At 44.2% G+C, this 15,251-nt stretch overlaps 1 protein-coding gene across 7 annotated transcripts; it reads right to left on the bottom strand.

The window, feature by feature from the left end:
* Positions 1 to 273: 273 nt before the first annotated feature.
* On the bottom strand, positions 274 to 14,973 carry bdnf (brain-derived neurotrophic factor). 7 transcript variants are annotated; one of them, XM_012916935.3, is made up of 3 exons: positions 14,793 to 14,973; positions 12,803 to 13,267; positions 274 to 1,325 (listed from the first exon to the last, which is right to left on the bottom strand). In XM_012916935.3, exon 3 carries the CDS (start codon positions 1,302 to 1,304, stop codon positions 495 to 497), a length of 810 nt encoding a protein of 269 aa, XP_012772389.1. In that variant the 5' UTR covers positions 1,305 to 1,325; positions 12,803 to 13,267; positions 14,793 to 14,973; the 3' UTR covers positions 274 to 494. The 7 variants fall into 7 exon arrangements, with proteins under 7 accessions (XP_012772389.1, XP_076739536.1, XP_004543314.1 ...); XM_076883421.1 differs by lacking the exon at positions 14,793 to 14,973 and adding an exon at positions 14,011 to 14,395; XM_004543257.3 differs by lacking the exons at positions 12,803 to 13,267; positions 14,793 to 14,973 and adding an exon at positions 14,011 to 14,395.
* Between the last annotated feature and the right edge of the window lie 278 nt (positions 14,974 to 15,251).

The following is a 15,251-nucleotide window of genomic DNA, read 5'->3' as shown; positions in this document are numbered from 1 at the left end:
TTTTTTTTGGTCAGCATCATATCCTTTTTTTTCTGTAAGTGGAGAATTTATCGATTTACAATTGAAGCAGCATGCAAGCTTTTGAAGATGGAACTGTCCTCGCTCTCTCTCTGTCTCCCTCTTTGTCTCCCTCTCTGTCTCCCTCTTTGTCTCCCTCTTTGTCGCTCATTTCTTGCCTGTTAATTTTTTTTCCTTCCTTTTCTAATTCTTGGCAACGTAAACAAATCACAATGTCTTGAGGAATGTGATATAGTAATTTAAACTGGGCGCAAATGACTGATCAGATTTTTTTTAATTGTTTACAAGGTCATGAATATGTTCAATAAATAGACTGTAGTATCACTTTTACTGTATAAACTTCATCTTTTTTTACATGCAGTCCATAAAATTTTCATTTGACGGAATAATTTACCCTGTTATGTATATATACAAATAGATATTTTCTCTTTATTCTCTTTTTTAAACTCTTCAATAAAATCTATACATTTTATACACTATCTCCCTCTTTTAATGGTCAATGTGCATACACATGAAGTGTCTATCCTTATAAACCGCCAGCCAATCTTCTTTTTGCTATCCATGGTAAGCGCTCGCACGTAGGACTGGGTTGTCCTGCATTGGGAATTATAATGCCGCTTGTCTATTCCTCTGCAGCCCTCCTTTGTGTACCCCATGGGGTTGCATTTGGTCTCATAAAAGTATTGCTTCAGTTGGCCATTGGGGACAGGGACCTTTTCCATGACGGTAACTTGCTGCCCGGACATGTCTATTGCAGTCTTTTTATCCACAGCTGTCACCCACTGGCTAATACTGTCACACACACTGAGCTCTCCACGTCGTGAGGGATCGGAGTGTCGCCGCACCCTCATGGACATATTAGCGGCATCCAGATAGTTTTTGTATTCCTCCAGGAGAAAGAGCAACGGCGGCTCCAAAGGCACTTGGTTGCTGATCATCACCCGTGAGTTGTACAGATCGACATCCTTGGCCTCCGTGGTGACCACAGAGGATGGGCCACCACCTCCCTGGCTCTTATCGGCCCCCTGTCCCAGCTGCGCCGCCTCGCCCTCCACCTCCAGCAACTCCTCTATCACTTGCTCAAACGTGTCTGTGAGCGAGGGCAGTTCCCCACGCTGGCCTGGGCCTCCACCGCTCTGGGGAGTCCCGTGGCCTCTTTCGGCCGTTGCAGCAGCGCCCAAGTAGCCTTCCGTCCGATGGCCCCGCATGCCCGGGGCATCTCTCAGGGGCGCAGCTCTCATGCAACTGAAGTATGAAATAACCATAGTAAGGAACAGGATGGTCATCACTCTTCTAACCTGGTGGAACTGGAGGGACGGGAGAGAGACACAGAAAGAAAACAAGAGGAGAGAGGAGGGTTGGGGGAGGGCGAGAGAACGAGATGGTCAGTCAAAGAGCATCTTCAACAAAGTTAGCTTATTTTTGATCCATAATGCACCATGTAAGCCTCTCCTCCTATTTCCACCCTCCACTCTTTGTTTTGCAAGCCAAAAAACTGGAGCCAGTAGCTTCGGAATAATCATAACATGTTTTTATTAAACTGATATTGGCACTGTGTCATCGGTGTTTTCAAATTGTTTGCAAACTGTAATCATTCTGTTCCTATGTGAGGTCTGGCTTAGATCTCTATTTGTTGGCAGCAATGCACAAAAGCTGTGCTGAGCATCAAAGCGGCTGCTTATTACAAAAGATAAGATTACACAAATAGATGTGGAAACATCCTAACAGCTTTTTGACTGGTCTGTTAAAAGTCCAATCATGGCTTTCTGTTGGAATAATTGGCTCTTTTTCTTTCTTTCTTTTTATTTGGCTGTACTAAAAGCTCACAGGTGCCCCCTGCTTTTGGGTAAGGAAATTGAGGATTTTCATTCTTGCACTTCATCCTGTAGTTGTTGAATTCTTGTGGATGGATTTATGCCCGCCCCCCCAACCCGCGTTACGAATACGCGACCGTGACGTTACCGTACAAACAAATCACCGGTATTAACACTTCGGGAACCTCCGGTGTGGACAGCACTACCTAACAGAGTCAGTGTGTTTGTGTCAGCGCTGGCAAACACTGATGCTCCAGTATTACTTTATTAAAAAGAGAAAACAAAAAAAAAACTGGTCAGTACTACACCTTGTAGTCATGAATGGGAACTATGGGTTTGTTGAGGGACACTGTTTGTTTTCGGCAGGTGGAAGGCGAGAGCACTGCGGGATGAATTAACAGGAAATTGAATGACAGAATGATTTGACATCCTGCCGTGCAAAGCACTGCTATCGAGGCTCTGGAGAACAACTCAAAGCACACGCAAAACCAAACTGAAACACTGTACATATATATTGTAAAATTACCTGAGCATGTGTGCGTCCCTTACCTCTGAGAAGCTCTAAGATTCACAGCAAATCAATGAATCCAAAGGACATAGATCTTAAAACACCCATAATTTAAAAAAAAAAATCTAGATCTTGCTTACCACAGGGGCTAATTTAAAAATAGCCCGGCCGAGGCTTTGACTGCACTCTGCATGTCCAAGCCTGACACAGGAAAACACGGCGAGAGCGAGCCCCTGCTCCAGCCTCCACTCACAGAATGGACACAAGGACCTTTACAGTATAAGGAGGAGCAAAACCCCACCTTAAAAGCATTCGTTTCATTCTTAATTGGTATCTGGGGCTGTGGCTGCAATTAACCGACACCACGGTGACTGCCATAGAGATATCTCGTCTAAAAATAGACGTGCTGGGAGTCTCACAGTCTCTATTCAGAATATCACATCCTTCTTCTTAATGAGCCACTCATTCCCTGAGCTCAGTGACGTGCTCCTCCGGAGTGTGTGAGTGTGCGTGTTAGAGGGAGGGCATGGGGAGGGGCTGGCTTGTATGTGTTTTGCAGTGAGGTGGTGCTGGTGGTGGGGTGGGTATTTTTCCTCTTACCAACTACAATGGGGACAAAGCCAAGAATAAAGAGCTAATTGTCAACTCGGATATTGTTAACAAAATTCCATTTATGGCTCATTAACCCTTCAGTTTTGTGAAGGTTGTGGTTAATGATATCTGAAATGATATCTGAAATGATATCTGCGAGGCTTCCCAGCACTGAGAATCGTGTAGGTTTTTACGGGATCGAGGCCAGTCACGAGCTTTATGTGTAGGATGCATTTAGGCTGATATTATTATCAGCATCGCGCTCAAATGGTTCCACTTCCACAAGAGGGAAATGAAGGCAGAGGGCTGATTACTGTTAGGCGTCAAACTTCATGCTGGAAATGGTGCAGACGAAGAGTGCTGCATCTTCCGTAACAGACCACAGGGGTAATATTGCAGTAGCAGGGGGTGGAGAGAGTGCCAGCGTCATTTCGCAGCATAACAACCACAGATGACGTCTCTTCCAGGTCTCCATAGGGGAGAGAATGGAGAGAAGGGGTGGGGTGGAGGAGAGGGGGGGAGAGGTTGCTGGGGGTAATGCCACTCAACAGTGTGCAATTGCAGAGCCATTCCCCCGTGTATCGTCACACCGGGAACAACAGATGATTTTATTTCTATCTCGCTGATTTCCTGTTTCCATCAGTACAATCAATATGGCTTATGCTCTCAATCAACATCCTGTTAAAATGCGATAAAGCCAATGAATCATTTAATTGCTGTGGGACCGACGGAGGATCTCTGGCTTATATCTGTGAGAGGCTAAATGTGACAACATCCAGTGTCTGAAGATTTTATGTGGATTTCACAGTTAATAAAAAAGCAGCCCGAGCATTAACAGGATGAGCAATGAATAATAAAGCAAGGGATGGATTACATATGGAAGAATAAGACCCCCCCCCCCCCCCCCCCCCCCCCCCCCCCCCCACACACACACACACACACACACACTCCTTTGGAGCTTCTAGTTCTCAGCTTTGTGGCAACTTGTGCTTGAGAAAGGTGCAGTTTCCTCTGAGCTGACTGTTTAAAGAATGCACAGCCATCTAAACATGACATGCTGAGAACTGAGCTAATAACATGAACGAGGGAAAATAAAGCCCACAATAACTGCTGCTCAAACATGCCTTTATTCATGACAGCACGCCTAGAGCGTGAAACACCCCGAACAATAGCAGCAGGTGAGTGTATGGACTCTGTCTTCTGTTTAGCTCCAGATGACCACCTGTTCATCTGCTTTGAGAGCACGGCTGTATGGCAGGGATATGTAACTTACCCTTGCAGTTATTCTTTGTGCCAGGTGGGGATTAAAGTGATAAATGCCTCCTCTGACAGACGCTGAAAAGTTTCCCTAAAGCATGAAAGGACTAGCGTGGCTAGTGTTATTACACACTACAGTAACGTTCCCAGCCTCCACGCACATGTCTGCACACTTTATGGGTTCATCTTTACTAACGGCAGGCGTGATATCTTATAAACCACTGCATGGGGAAAAAAAAACACATCAAGAGAGGAGATCTGAAGTGTGGTTACCACATTTGAATGGAAATGTGCGACCCCATGGCAACATTTGTTCTCTGCCTCTGTCTCTGCTCCCTCGTAGGTACCCATCTTTGTTAAATTCCTCAAGAATACGGTTTACCTGGCAACATGTTTTATCACGCTCAATAAGTATAACACACAAAGCCAAATGTTCCGTTTGAGAGCAGGAAAAGTACAGCAAATATTATCAAAATGGCTACCATAGGACCCCTTGTGCACTACAATGCAGCACTTAAAGAAAAAAAACAAACAGGCATTTAGACTTAATTGTGTTGTCTGCAGTAATGGCTGACACATGTGGAAGCTTGCTAACTGAGATCTGTTTTCAATCTGATGCAGCATCAGAGCACGTTTTACTAATACATGAGCATCACTGAGGATTATACCTGGCCGCCAGGCCAACCCCAGCCACTGCCACAGAAAGCCCAGCATTCAAATACCTGCTGAGTGATTTATGCTACCCAAAAGAGCTGTTAACTCCCTCCCACACTGCGTGCAGCAGTGGGCACTTTAGAGGATACAACAGCAACATACAGCATGGTGAAATCCTTACTGATGTGCTTAGGTTCTTGTAAGCTTAGCGAAGAAATCCTCATTTTAACCCATGAATGACCAACAGACCTGCGGCTGCACACTGACAGCGCTGCTGTGCCCAGCTTTGTACACTAGATGGCATATGAGACCGTCAAATAGTCTGAGCTCGTTTTCTTCCACCCTTTCTCCACCTTTCTCTCCTGTTTTTCCTTCCTCCCCATGATAGATAGATAGATAGATAGATAGATAGATAGATAGATAGATAGATAGATAGATAGATAGATAGATAGATAGATAGATAGGACAGACATTGTCTTTTCCAGGGCATAGTCATACAAGACATCTATAAAGTTAAGTTGGATGTTGTTTAGTTACAAGAATGGTTCATCAAAAAAAAATTCGTCATTAAACCATCTATTAATCTGAGATTACTTCTTGAACCACATATTTTCACATCGCAAATGAGCCAGTTTCCTCCCACTTTGTTTGAATCCATAATTATTGTGAGGTTTTGGGTTTTTTCAACACGAGCACACACCGCCAAAAAACAAAACAAAAAACCCAACAGTGTGTGTTGGCCGACCGAGCTAGGCGTTTAGGTCTCGGGTTTCCTATAAAGTCTTAATGAGTTCATCAAAGTTTTTTCCCTCCAACAAAACAACAATACAACAAAAACTGTCTGGAGTGTTTCTGTCTCTTTTCTCACAGAGGAGGAGGTGGAGAAGGAGGAGGGTCCAAGCTTGGACGAACAAATGCAGACAAACAGCCGGAGGAGAGAGTTTATTGAGCAATTTATGTGCGTAAAGTTTCCTTAAAAACAGCCACACAGATGCACACTGGACGGCTTCCACTTTGCTAGCTATGGAGAAATGCCTACCTATATGTACCACTGGCTGCTCCAATAATGTAACCACAGACCTTTTCCCCCCCTTCTTCTTCTTCTTCTTCTTCTTCTTCTTCTTCTTCTTCTCGAGATTACATCTGCTGAGCTCGTGCTCCCCACTGGAAACCCAATCAACATAATAACTCCGTTTTTTATTAATGAACACGAGGATAAGGTTACACATATCCCCTCTCGGGCTGCTGCGCTGTCTGTTCGCAGGATAACCGGGCTTGATCGAGCTACTTTTAGACCCCCCCCCCCCTCCCCCGCCCAACCCAGTCCACCCCCCCCCCCCCCCCCCCCCCCTAAACACCACACACACACACACACACACACACACACACACACACACACACACACACCAGCTGTCTTTTCCACTAGCAGCATCAAACACGGCGAAAGTGCTTAAAACAAGTTATCAGAAAGAAGCAGACACATACCTTTTAGTGCCCAGTCGTAAAACAGACCATTCAACAGGACGGTAGTGTCATCTGGGATGTTTTGGACAACTCCCCGAGTAATTTACTTAAGCGGTATTTCTGACCCCCCTTCCCCCCCCAAAAAAACACTCCTCTCTCCCGACAAGCTTCAGGATATCTCTTCAGCTTTGGAGCAAATAGATTAAATTATTGATAGTGGAAATTGCATGGCTGAGGTAATGCACTCCCATGGCTGCACGGCTCCTTTGGAGATCGCCTGAAACTGAAGTTGTCGCATGCCGAGACGCCGCCGCCGCAGCACCACCACGGAGATGAGAGACCTCTGGAGCTGAAATGAGGAGCCTCTTTGCAACTACAGTAACTTTACTACAGAATGACGCTGCAACATGTGACCTGCCGCTGGCTGACTGCCTGGTCGCATCCAAACTCCTGTTTAAAAAGCCCCGAGGCGGAACTATTAATGCGCGTTCAGTGTGCATTATGTATTATTATTGTTTATCTGCATAAGCCGTAGCCTGCAAAGGAAGCCTCCTTCTTCCGTATTTTTTTTGTACTCAGCCTAAAAGAGGTGGCATTTTTTTTAGAAGGTTTTGCGTAACAGCGCGTCTCCACCAAGTCGTGATACACTGCGTGCCATTTACAGATGGCCTATTTGTGTAAAATTAGACATCGGAAAAATTAAAAATAAGCATTTTCTGTTACGGGTCTCGAAATAGTGTCGAGACTGGGTAAGTTATATCAAAGAAAGCTTAAGTATTTGTGTGAAGGAGCCATTTGCGTGCCCCTTTCACATCATTTAATCCATCTTGTGTTAGTATCCCTGATATAACATATGAAGAACCCTCTCATTTTCTTATATAAACTAGATTTTGATTGTAATTCTGATGCTATATACACAGAATAAACCCAAATCCAGTATAGGATTATCATCTTATAATTTAGCTGCTGTAAAATGGCAGTGTTGGATGCTAACAGGCACAGGAGGGAGGTAAAGATGAGAACTTATTGAAAGCAGTTCTCCTCCTTGCTTTTAAAGTGAGCCATCTCTACAACAGATGGATGGCTCCCCTGCAAGGTGCTCTGCAGTGTAGTAACCAGCTTTCATGGGTTATTATTCCCAAAATGTTAACCTAAGCAAACCACATCATATTTACAGGGAAATCTTGGACTGCGAGGCTGATTTTGATATTGTTTCTCCCCTTGGTTCACTTTCTTTAATGAGGCAGAATTCAAGTGAAGATGTCAGCCGAGGCACAACCTTTCAATGGGTGATGAACGTTTGGAAATTCCACCTCTGATGAATACGAGAGCGAGCATAATGGAGAAACAGAAGCTCATTATCCTTGTGACTTGGCCTCGGTCCAGTGCAAAGATTTATTGTGATGTGTTGGCTATATTGCCATAATGATTCTTCCCTGCACAAGCTTATGAACTGGAGAGCTCATGTTTGGCATGTAGCTGTATGGGAGTGGATGCTCACACCTGCTTAATGAGTCACTCCCACCTCCAACACCCAGGGAAATGCCAAGATAGATATAGCCCTCCCCGAAGGCTCACAGGAGGTGAGGGCAAACTCTAGATGACAAAGAGTTGCATCAGCAATCACTGAGCGACATGACTCCAAAGAGGATAAAAAAAATGCACACTGCACAAGGGGGCTGTTCCAAACAAGTAATTCATAAATACATCACCTGGCATCTCATTAGAGGAGCAAAAAACAACAACATGGTCTCTCTCATTTCTGCAAATACAGCACAACTGAAGGTGGTTTATCAAGAGAAGTTGTATGGCTTGCACGTGTTTGAGGCTGGATTTCTGAATGAAATCCACACAATGCCTAATATCTGCAAGGAAATAAGGGGTAGTGGGGAGTATTAGAAGCCCTTTGACTCCTCCAGTTGAGGACCAGACTGAAGCATGACATTGTTGACCTAATACAAGTCACCCATGAGGTCGATTTGAAAACCACTAAACCATCATTGGATCTTGTTGAGGTTTGAGATCTCTGAAGATGAAATCTTCTTTTGATGTCGTATGGCAACTTTTCATATGCTTTAGTGATCAGAATGACAGGCGAACACATGTAATTTGAAGTAGCAGTTGGGTAGTTCTCTCCTTATATCTTCCCAGCTCACGACCCTTTTTGCTGTTTGGGCTGCAGGAAGAAGAAGAAGAAGAAGAAGAAGAAGAAACAACCACAAGACCTGACAACACGACCCACTTGTATAACCTTTCAAAGCTTCTCTCGCCAAATGCAACACGAATGCTGACAGGTCCACACTGCCGAAAGCTTCACTTAACAAGTAGAATTATGCCTCCTTGCATGAGAGAAGGGGACCATGTAACACAGGCGAAATGACTTTTGCGAAATGTCATTTTCACCGGGGATAAAGCAAGGCGATGAGGGTATTTTGATCAAAGGGAAATTGCATTGCTCCTCAAGGAGGCAACTGAGAAAACATTTCTTTGGATGGAGGTTGTGTGACGTCAAAGGAGACGAGGAGTGAGCTGAGTGAAAACTCTAAATTGATAAAGTCAGTGCAGGGCCTTTTTTGAAAAAGAAATAATCAGATGCTGGTGTGAGGAGTTAATGTCATCCCTCCTGTGATGACAATAACCTTTAATGTGATCATGAAGCAGACAGCAGACTGGGTTTCTAAGGATCATATATGGCCTATAGACTCCTCCTTCCCACACCCTCATTCAGCTGATACATTATTTCTATAGTGGCAGACTGCAAGTCACTCCATAGCCTGTGAAGCCTCTGTCTGTTTTCTTGCCTTCTGCCCCCCCAACACCACACTCCCCCATCACTAATGTTTGCTTCACTGCTTATAATAAAATATTTTCTATTTTAAAAAAGAAAGCAGAATTTAAAAAAAATGCTAAGCAAGAGAGGATGCACAAAATTAAAACCCTGCCTTGATTTGCTATAGAGCGATTTCCTGCCACCATATGGAAGCAAAAACGCAATTTTCAGAATAAAGGCCTGAAATTAGATACTTTAAATCAACCTTACGGGCCAAAGCCGGCTCACTTTCCGTCTAACTGGCACTCAGGAAACAGCATTAAAAAAAGCTGTTTTGATGGCTTCTGGAAGCTGTCTGAAATCACTGATGTGCTGCATGTTCACATACTGCTGGGAGACACACGTGAATGGTTTGCCGGAATCGTCGAGCATTTCCTGTCACGCCGCGTCATGCATCCTTGTTGTCCCGCAGTGGTCCGTCATATAAGATGTCTTTACAGTAAGAATATTCCAACTATGTATTAATAACTCATCGTGGGCTTCATCGCTGCGAAACCACAGTCACGCTGCTGAATGACGAATAACTGGTAATTAAATGTTCGGAATAAAGGTTCAAGGCTTCGCCTCCTGCCAGAACTTGTTTAAACAAGCCTCTTAATTGGATGAAGGTGCCAGTGATGAAGATGACGATGATGTGGTGACTAAAGCAGGAGCAGCAGCGGGGACAGCGACGGTGGCGGCGGGCGATGTAGCCTACATTTTCATAATGATTAAGATGATTAATTTTCAATCTAAATATATCGTGACGTCCGCCTCTCTGCGGAACCCAGATTTTCGAGATCTATACACCCCCTGCCCCCAATAAAAGAAAAATAATAATCAATAGCCTATTTATAATTTATATCAGACATCAAGCGATTGCATTTCATGAATGAAAGCGGGGGGTGGAAAAAAATCCGAAATCCGAGTTTTACTGGGGGACAAACGTCGCCCATGTCTATATAGGGAAAATGGCATTTAAATCCGGATTTTTCCACAAAGTGCAGAATTAATGGCGTCGGGGTAAAACAAGAAAGAAAAAGAAAAAAAAAGGATATAAAAACCGACACACAAAGACCAACAATTACATGATGGAGAAAAAAATAGTAGCTGCACGAGACAATCTAACACGTTAATAATGCTATCTTTATTTCCACCCAGGGCGTTTCTTTTTCTTTTTTCCCCGTTTAATTTAAAAAAGGCCCATCCGAAAGAATTTCATCGGATTTTTTTTTGCAAAGAAACCTACCATCAGGTTTGTTTTTGACGCCCACCCCAACTCTGCAGAGCTGAGAGTGCAGAGAGAGAGGGGAGATTCTCGGTAAAGATAACACACGCGGAGACGCACGCACACAGGCGCGAGCGCACGCAGGCGCACGCCCGCACACAAACACGCGCAGCCCCATTTATGGACTGATCCGCTGACGTACATTGCAGAAAAGTGCTATAAAAAAACCTTCATACATACAAAGTGTGTCGTGCCACCCCACAGACCCCTCCTAACCCGCCTCCGCTCATCCCTCCTCCTCCACCCAACACGCCCACGCCCACACCATCTAATCCCACGTCTCGATGGAAAAAAAAAAACAAAACATAAATAAATTAGAAAATAAAAATAAAGCCACGGCCAGAAAATAGAAATAGAAAAAAATGCTTACGTTTATAAACAGTGCAGTCGGAGGGGAAAAAAGATGGTGCAGTAGAAAAGAAAAGAAAAGAAAAAAGGTGAGACAATGATAGCATCTGTGAATTAAAAAAAACATAAGGCCAAAAATTTCTTTAAACTGTCACAATTCCCCCGATCTGTCATCCAATGAACCCTTCCTTTCGTTTCGTTCGGCAAATTAATGATTGGTCGTAATTTGTGCAATCAGCGGGTTTTGTGGCACTGATGCCTGGAATGTGGCTATTAAAGTCGCGTCGCTGCCTTTATTAAAGGAGCATTTTTATGAATGTCGGGTTAGCCTAATAAGTAATGTGATCTATTTGGGTTTCAGCGTCTCATAAAATGAGGAGTAATAGGTCATAATATGCGGAAACCGATCTGGGCGCATTACATTGCTGGGTTAAAATTACGGAAAACGCCAGCAGAAGAAGAAGAAGAAAAAAAAGGAGGGGGGTGTCCCATAATTCAAATGTAATTAGGGATTTACTGGATACTTTCATATTGGAAGTATTTATTTGAAATCGCAGCCCCCTGCACGAGAAGTCTTGATTAAAACAGGACTGCCAGTGGGCGTTGGGGCTTTTCTCTTCCCATGCTGTTGTTTTGCCATGCAATTGCTTCGACTTGGATCAGAAATCTTAAATCTTTGACCAAAGGGGGTGTGAGTGAGAGAGCCGGGGGGGGGGGGGGTAGACAATATCCACTGCTTCTGCATTGGTGCGAGACGAATTTTTTAAGGCTACAAGTCCTTCAGGAGGGCACAGAAATAAAATCTCGGGGCAGTTTTGGGTGATGATCATGTAAATCAAATAGGCGAGATGAGTGATGCTGATTGCTTTAATTTTAAATTACACAAAAAGAAGAAGAAGAAGAAGAAAAGAAAGCAAGCGAGAAAGAAAGAAAGAACGAAAGAAAGAAGCGATGCTTCCCGAGCAATTTCCTGTCAAGCCATCTTATCTCTCACCATAACGTTCAGCCATAACATCTGTCAGAGGATGGACTTTGACCACGCCCATCTTTATTGTAATTTCACACAAGAATAAAGCGAACAATTTGTACACAGTAAATGAGCCTCGCTTTGGCAGCAAATCACACGAGTCTAAAAGGGGCGAGGAATTATTTATTCTACCCCCACCGCCCTTCGCTTTTTTTCTTACATTTAAGGCTTTATTTATCTTTTATTATCACTAATATTTTTATTCATTCGTAGCCTGCAGTCTGACAGGTCGACACAGAGCCGTGTACGGACAAAGAGGAGGAGGAGGGGAGGAGGAGGGGGGTAGGGTAGCAGGTGAAGTGAAAAGCACCTTATGAATGAAACCGTGGAGCGGTCGTAGTAAAAACACAAGTGATTTGATGGCGATGACGGGAGGGGGGGCTATGGAGGGAAAAGGGGGGGTGCTGGCGCGGGAGGGGGGGGGGGGGGGGGGGGGAGTAGGGCTATTTTTGGTCGATAACAAAATCCGGAGGGTTTGACATCAAGACAAAACATGAATGCAGCAGACCAAACAAGAAAAATAAGCACAGATAGACAGATAGGTAGATATTTTATGATGTGCACGAGCATCAGTATTCCAGTTCGTGCTGAAAGTATCACTGCAGCGTCTTAAGTCCCATATTGGGAGCATGATTAGGCACAACGCAACGATTACGCAAATTGTGTTGCAGCAGTGTTCGGAAACTCCAAAAAACGCTTCGCAAAGCTCCCCGCATGAACGTGCACGCACCTATATTTTATTTAAAAAAAGAAAAAAAGCTTAAAAATAACAATAAGTTCAGGATTGTTTTTTAAGAAAGAAAGAAAGAAAGAAGGATATGCTCCGCCGGGTCTTGGTCACCTGGATCGTGCTTCATTTCGGACTTATTTCGGTTATTCATGTCCACAATGAACACACTGCAAAAGACGAAGGGCTGCATGCTGTAGTTTTAAGTTCATTTCGGAAAAAAGCCAGCCGAAGCCTCGTGAAAAAAGCCGACAGGAAGAAAGGATTCACACAAAAAACAATGGATTGTGCTCTTACCTTTATAAGGGCTGACAACCACTATGTGCGTGGTTAGATCTCCGCGACCAAGACTTGCATGTCCCAAAGTTTAACGCAGTGTGGGGGGGCTTATAGGTACCGAGAATGTGATGTGCAAAAGACCAGACGCCCTAACATTTCAACTTTCACAGTGCTCTACAAAAAAAGGGGAAAAAAAGAAAAAAAAACACATCTGAAGCACGAGCTCTTTTAATGGCAAGCGCTTTTCTTTTACCCCCTTTTTTAAAATGTTTTCTCTCTCTCTCTTGCTCTCTCCCTCTCTTTCTTTTTAGAATCCGGTTTATTTTCCGTTTACAGACCACAGGCTCCTTCAGAATAAGCTTACCAAAAGTTGAAAAAACAATCCCAGGTTTGGCAAAGGGGGGCTGGGAAAAGAGAGAAAGAGAGTTGGCGTCCACTCGGCGTTTTAGTCCATGCACGACTCCGGTGCCTCTGTCCAACGTGCTGAAAGCATAACACAGCCAGGGTAACTATGAGGGGCCAAGAAAATAGCTATATACTTTTTTTTTTGAGTGCCCACTTTAAACAGCTCTTTTTCACCCCCCTACTCAGCTTGCTTCCTCGCGTCTTGTCACGTGTATTTTCCCACCCCTTGCCAAACCAGTCCTCTTAATATTTGATCACATTTTGGTCGGACATTTCCTCCCAGATAAACAGCACCTATACACCACAAACGCCGGCTCAGTTCGCTTGCCACAGAAAGGCTACACTCTTACGCCAAATTGTAACCGGCAGCGCTGATACTGTGCCCCATTGTTCTTAATGTCATGCTTATGACAAGTGTGACAGCCAAGTGGCACATGTTGCTTATGTTATTTAAACAAGCATGGCCACCGCTCGCAAAAGGCAACATAAATGCATGCATAAAATATAAACCCTTCTCTGCCAGCACTCAGCCCTCCAAGGCAGCCTGTACAGCCCACATCACATCCACACACAGCGCGCAGACACAATGTAATATTTCCTTACCCCTCTCACTGTACCGGCATATCCTGAGCAGAGAAATGCCACACAATCCTTTCTCACACAGGCTTTGTCAACATCAGCCTCATCAGACATGGGTCTCGATACTGAGTTTCTCAAGTAGAGTCCAACCCTTCCAGCAATGCGTTGCCAGACTAAACAGCAAGCACGACTATTTGCTGGTAATCATCCCTTATATGCTGTGTGTTTCCATTGCTACTTACCATTTTCCCCTACGCTGTCCTGGAGATAGAAGTGTCTTAATATCCACTCACTCCAACAGATGCTGGTAGGTAATGTGTCTTGTTTGAAGTCATCATATGAGAACTTCTGCTGTGCTCAGTAGATCGCCCACCACTTCGCTGACTTATGAATCTAATAACCCTTTGCAATATCGGCGTGCTTAAACTCTGTTAGGCAACACCTTGGTGGCTCTACAGTAAAGACAAATATCAACAAGGCTGGCTTGTCAGAAAAGCTTGTACAGATATACGTAACACCCTCGCCAGGACAACGCCATTAGGGGGTCTTACGTGATTGAAATAAGCGACGGCAATACAAGTTTATGGGGGGCACTCGCTCCTGACTGATCGCCTCGTTCACCGCCTCAAATCTTTAAATCCGCATCGAGGAACAACGAAAGAGACATAAAAACTTCTGAGACATTTCTCGATTCACGTGTTTGTGTAATAGACTGTTAACTCCCTCTTTGGCGAAGGGCCATGGGCCTATTACGCATACGCACAACTGGTCATTTAGATTGTTCTTACGGGCGATGCGCAGCGGGCTTTTTGTCTTTCTCCCCCCCCCCCTCACAAAACAAATAGACATTTACAGCGCCCCGGTGTCTGCTTGTCAAGTTCTAGAGGAACTTGTTGCTGCTCAAAACGAAACCCCCCTCCGCCCTTTTCTTCCTCCCTTTCCTTCTTTCTTCCCCCTTTTCTGCTGGACCACACTCCGTCTCTCTCATATATATATTTACATATATATACACATATATACTTACACTGTCAAACTCTGCTGAAGTGCTGCGTTTCCCCCCTTCAGGACAGAAATAAATGTGAAAAAAGTTAATCCACGTCCTCCGGAAGCGTTATTACACCGAGAGAAGCGACCACAGTGCGTGAAGTCACGGATGATACTTTTCGATCAGGAATATCTGGAAGTTCAAAGGCGAAATCTGTTTTCAGTAAAATTCCATCAGTTACACTGCCAACACTCAGCCATCTGATTGTTATGCAGTGACGAAGCGCCGTACTTGCAAGTGAAGCCCCAAATGTACTAAGTAACATGAGTAATAGGTGATGCCTGACTCTTTGCCAACATCCCAAACTTTTTGAGTGCGTGTGTAAGAAAAGTGTCATTCTGTGCTATGATCTTTTTTTTCGTCTTTTTTTTTTTTTGGTCATAGCTTATGGAAATAACGCTGCATGGGTGGCGCGCTATTGGAACCTGTAGGCGTGCT

Source organism: Maylandia zebra, linkage group LG1, assembly GCF_041146795.1.
Source record: "Maylandia zebra isolate NMK-2024a linkage group LG1, Mzebra_GT3a, whole genome shotgun sequence".
NCBI lineage: Eukaryota > Metazoa > Chordata > Actinopteri > Cichliformes > Cichlidae > Maylandia > Maylandia zebra.
Note: the sequence above shows the minus strand (reverse complement) of the source record. Positions and strands in the feature narration are given on the sequence as shown.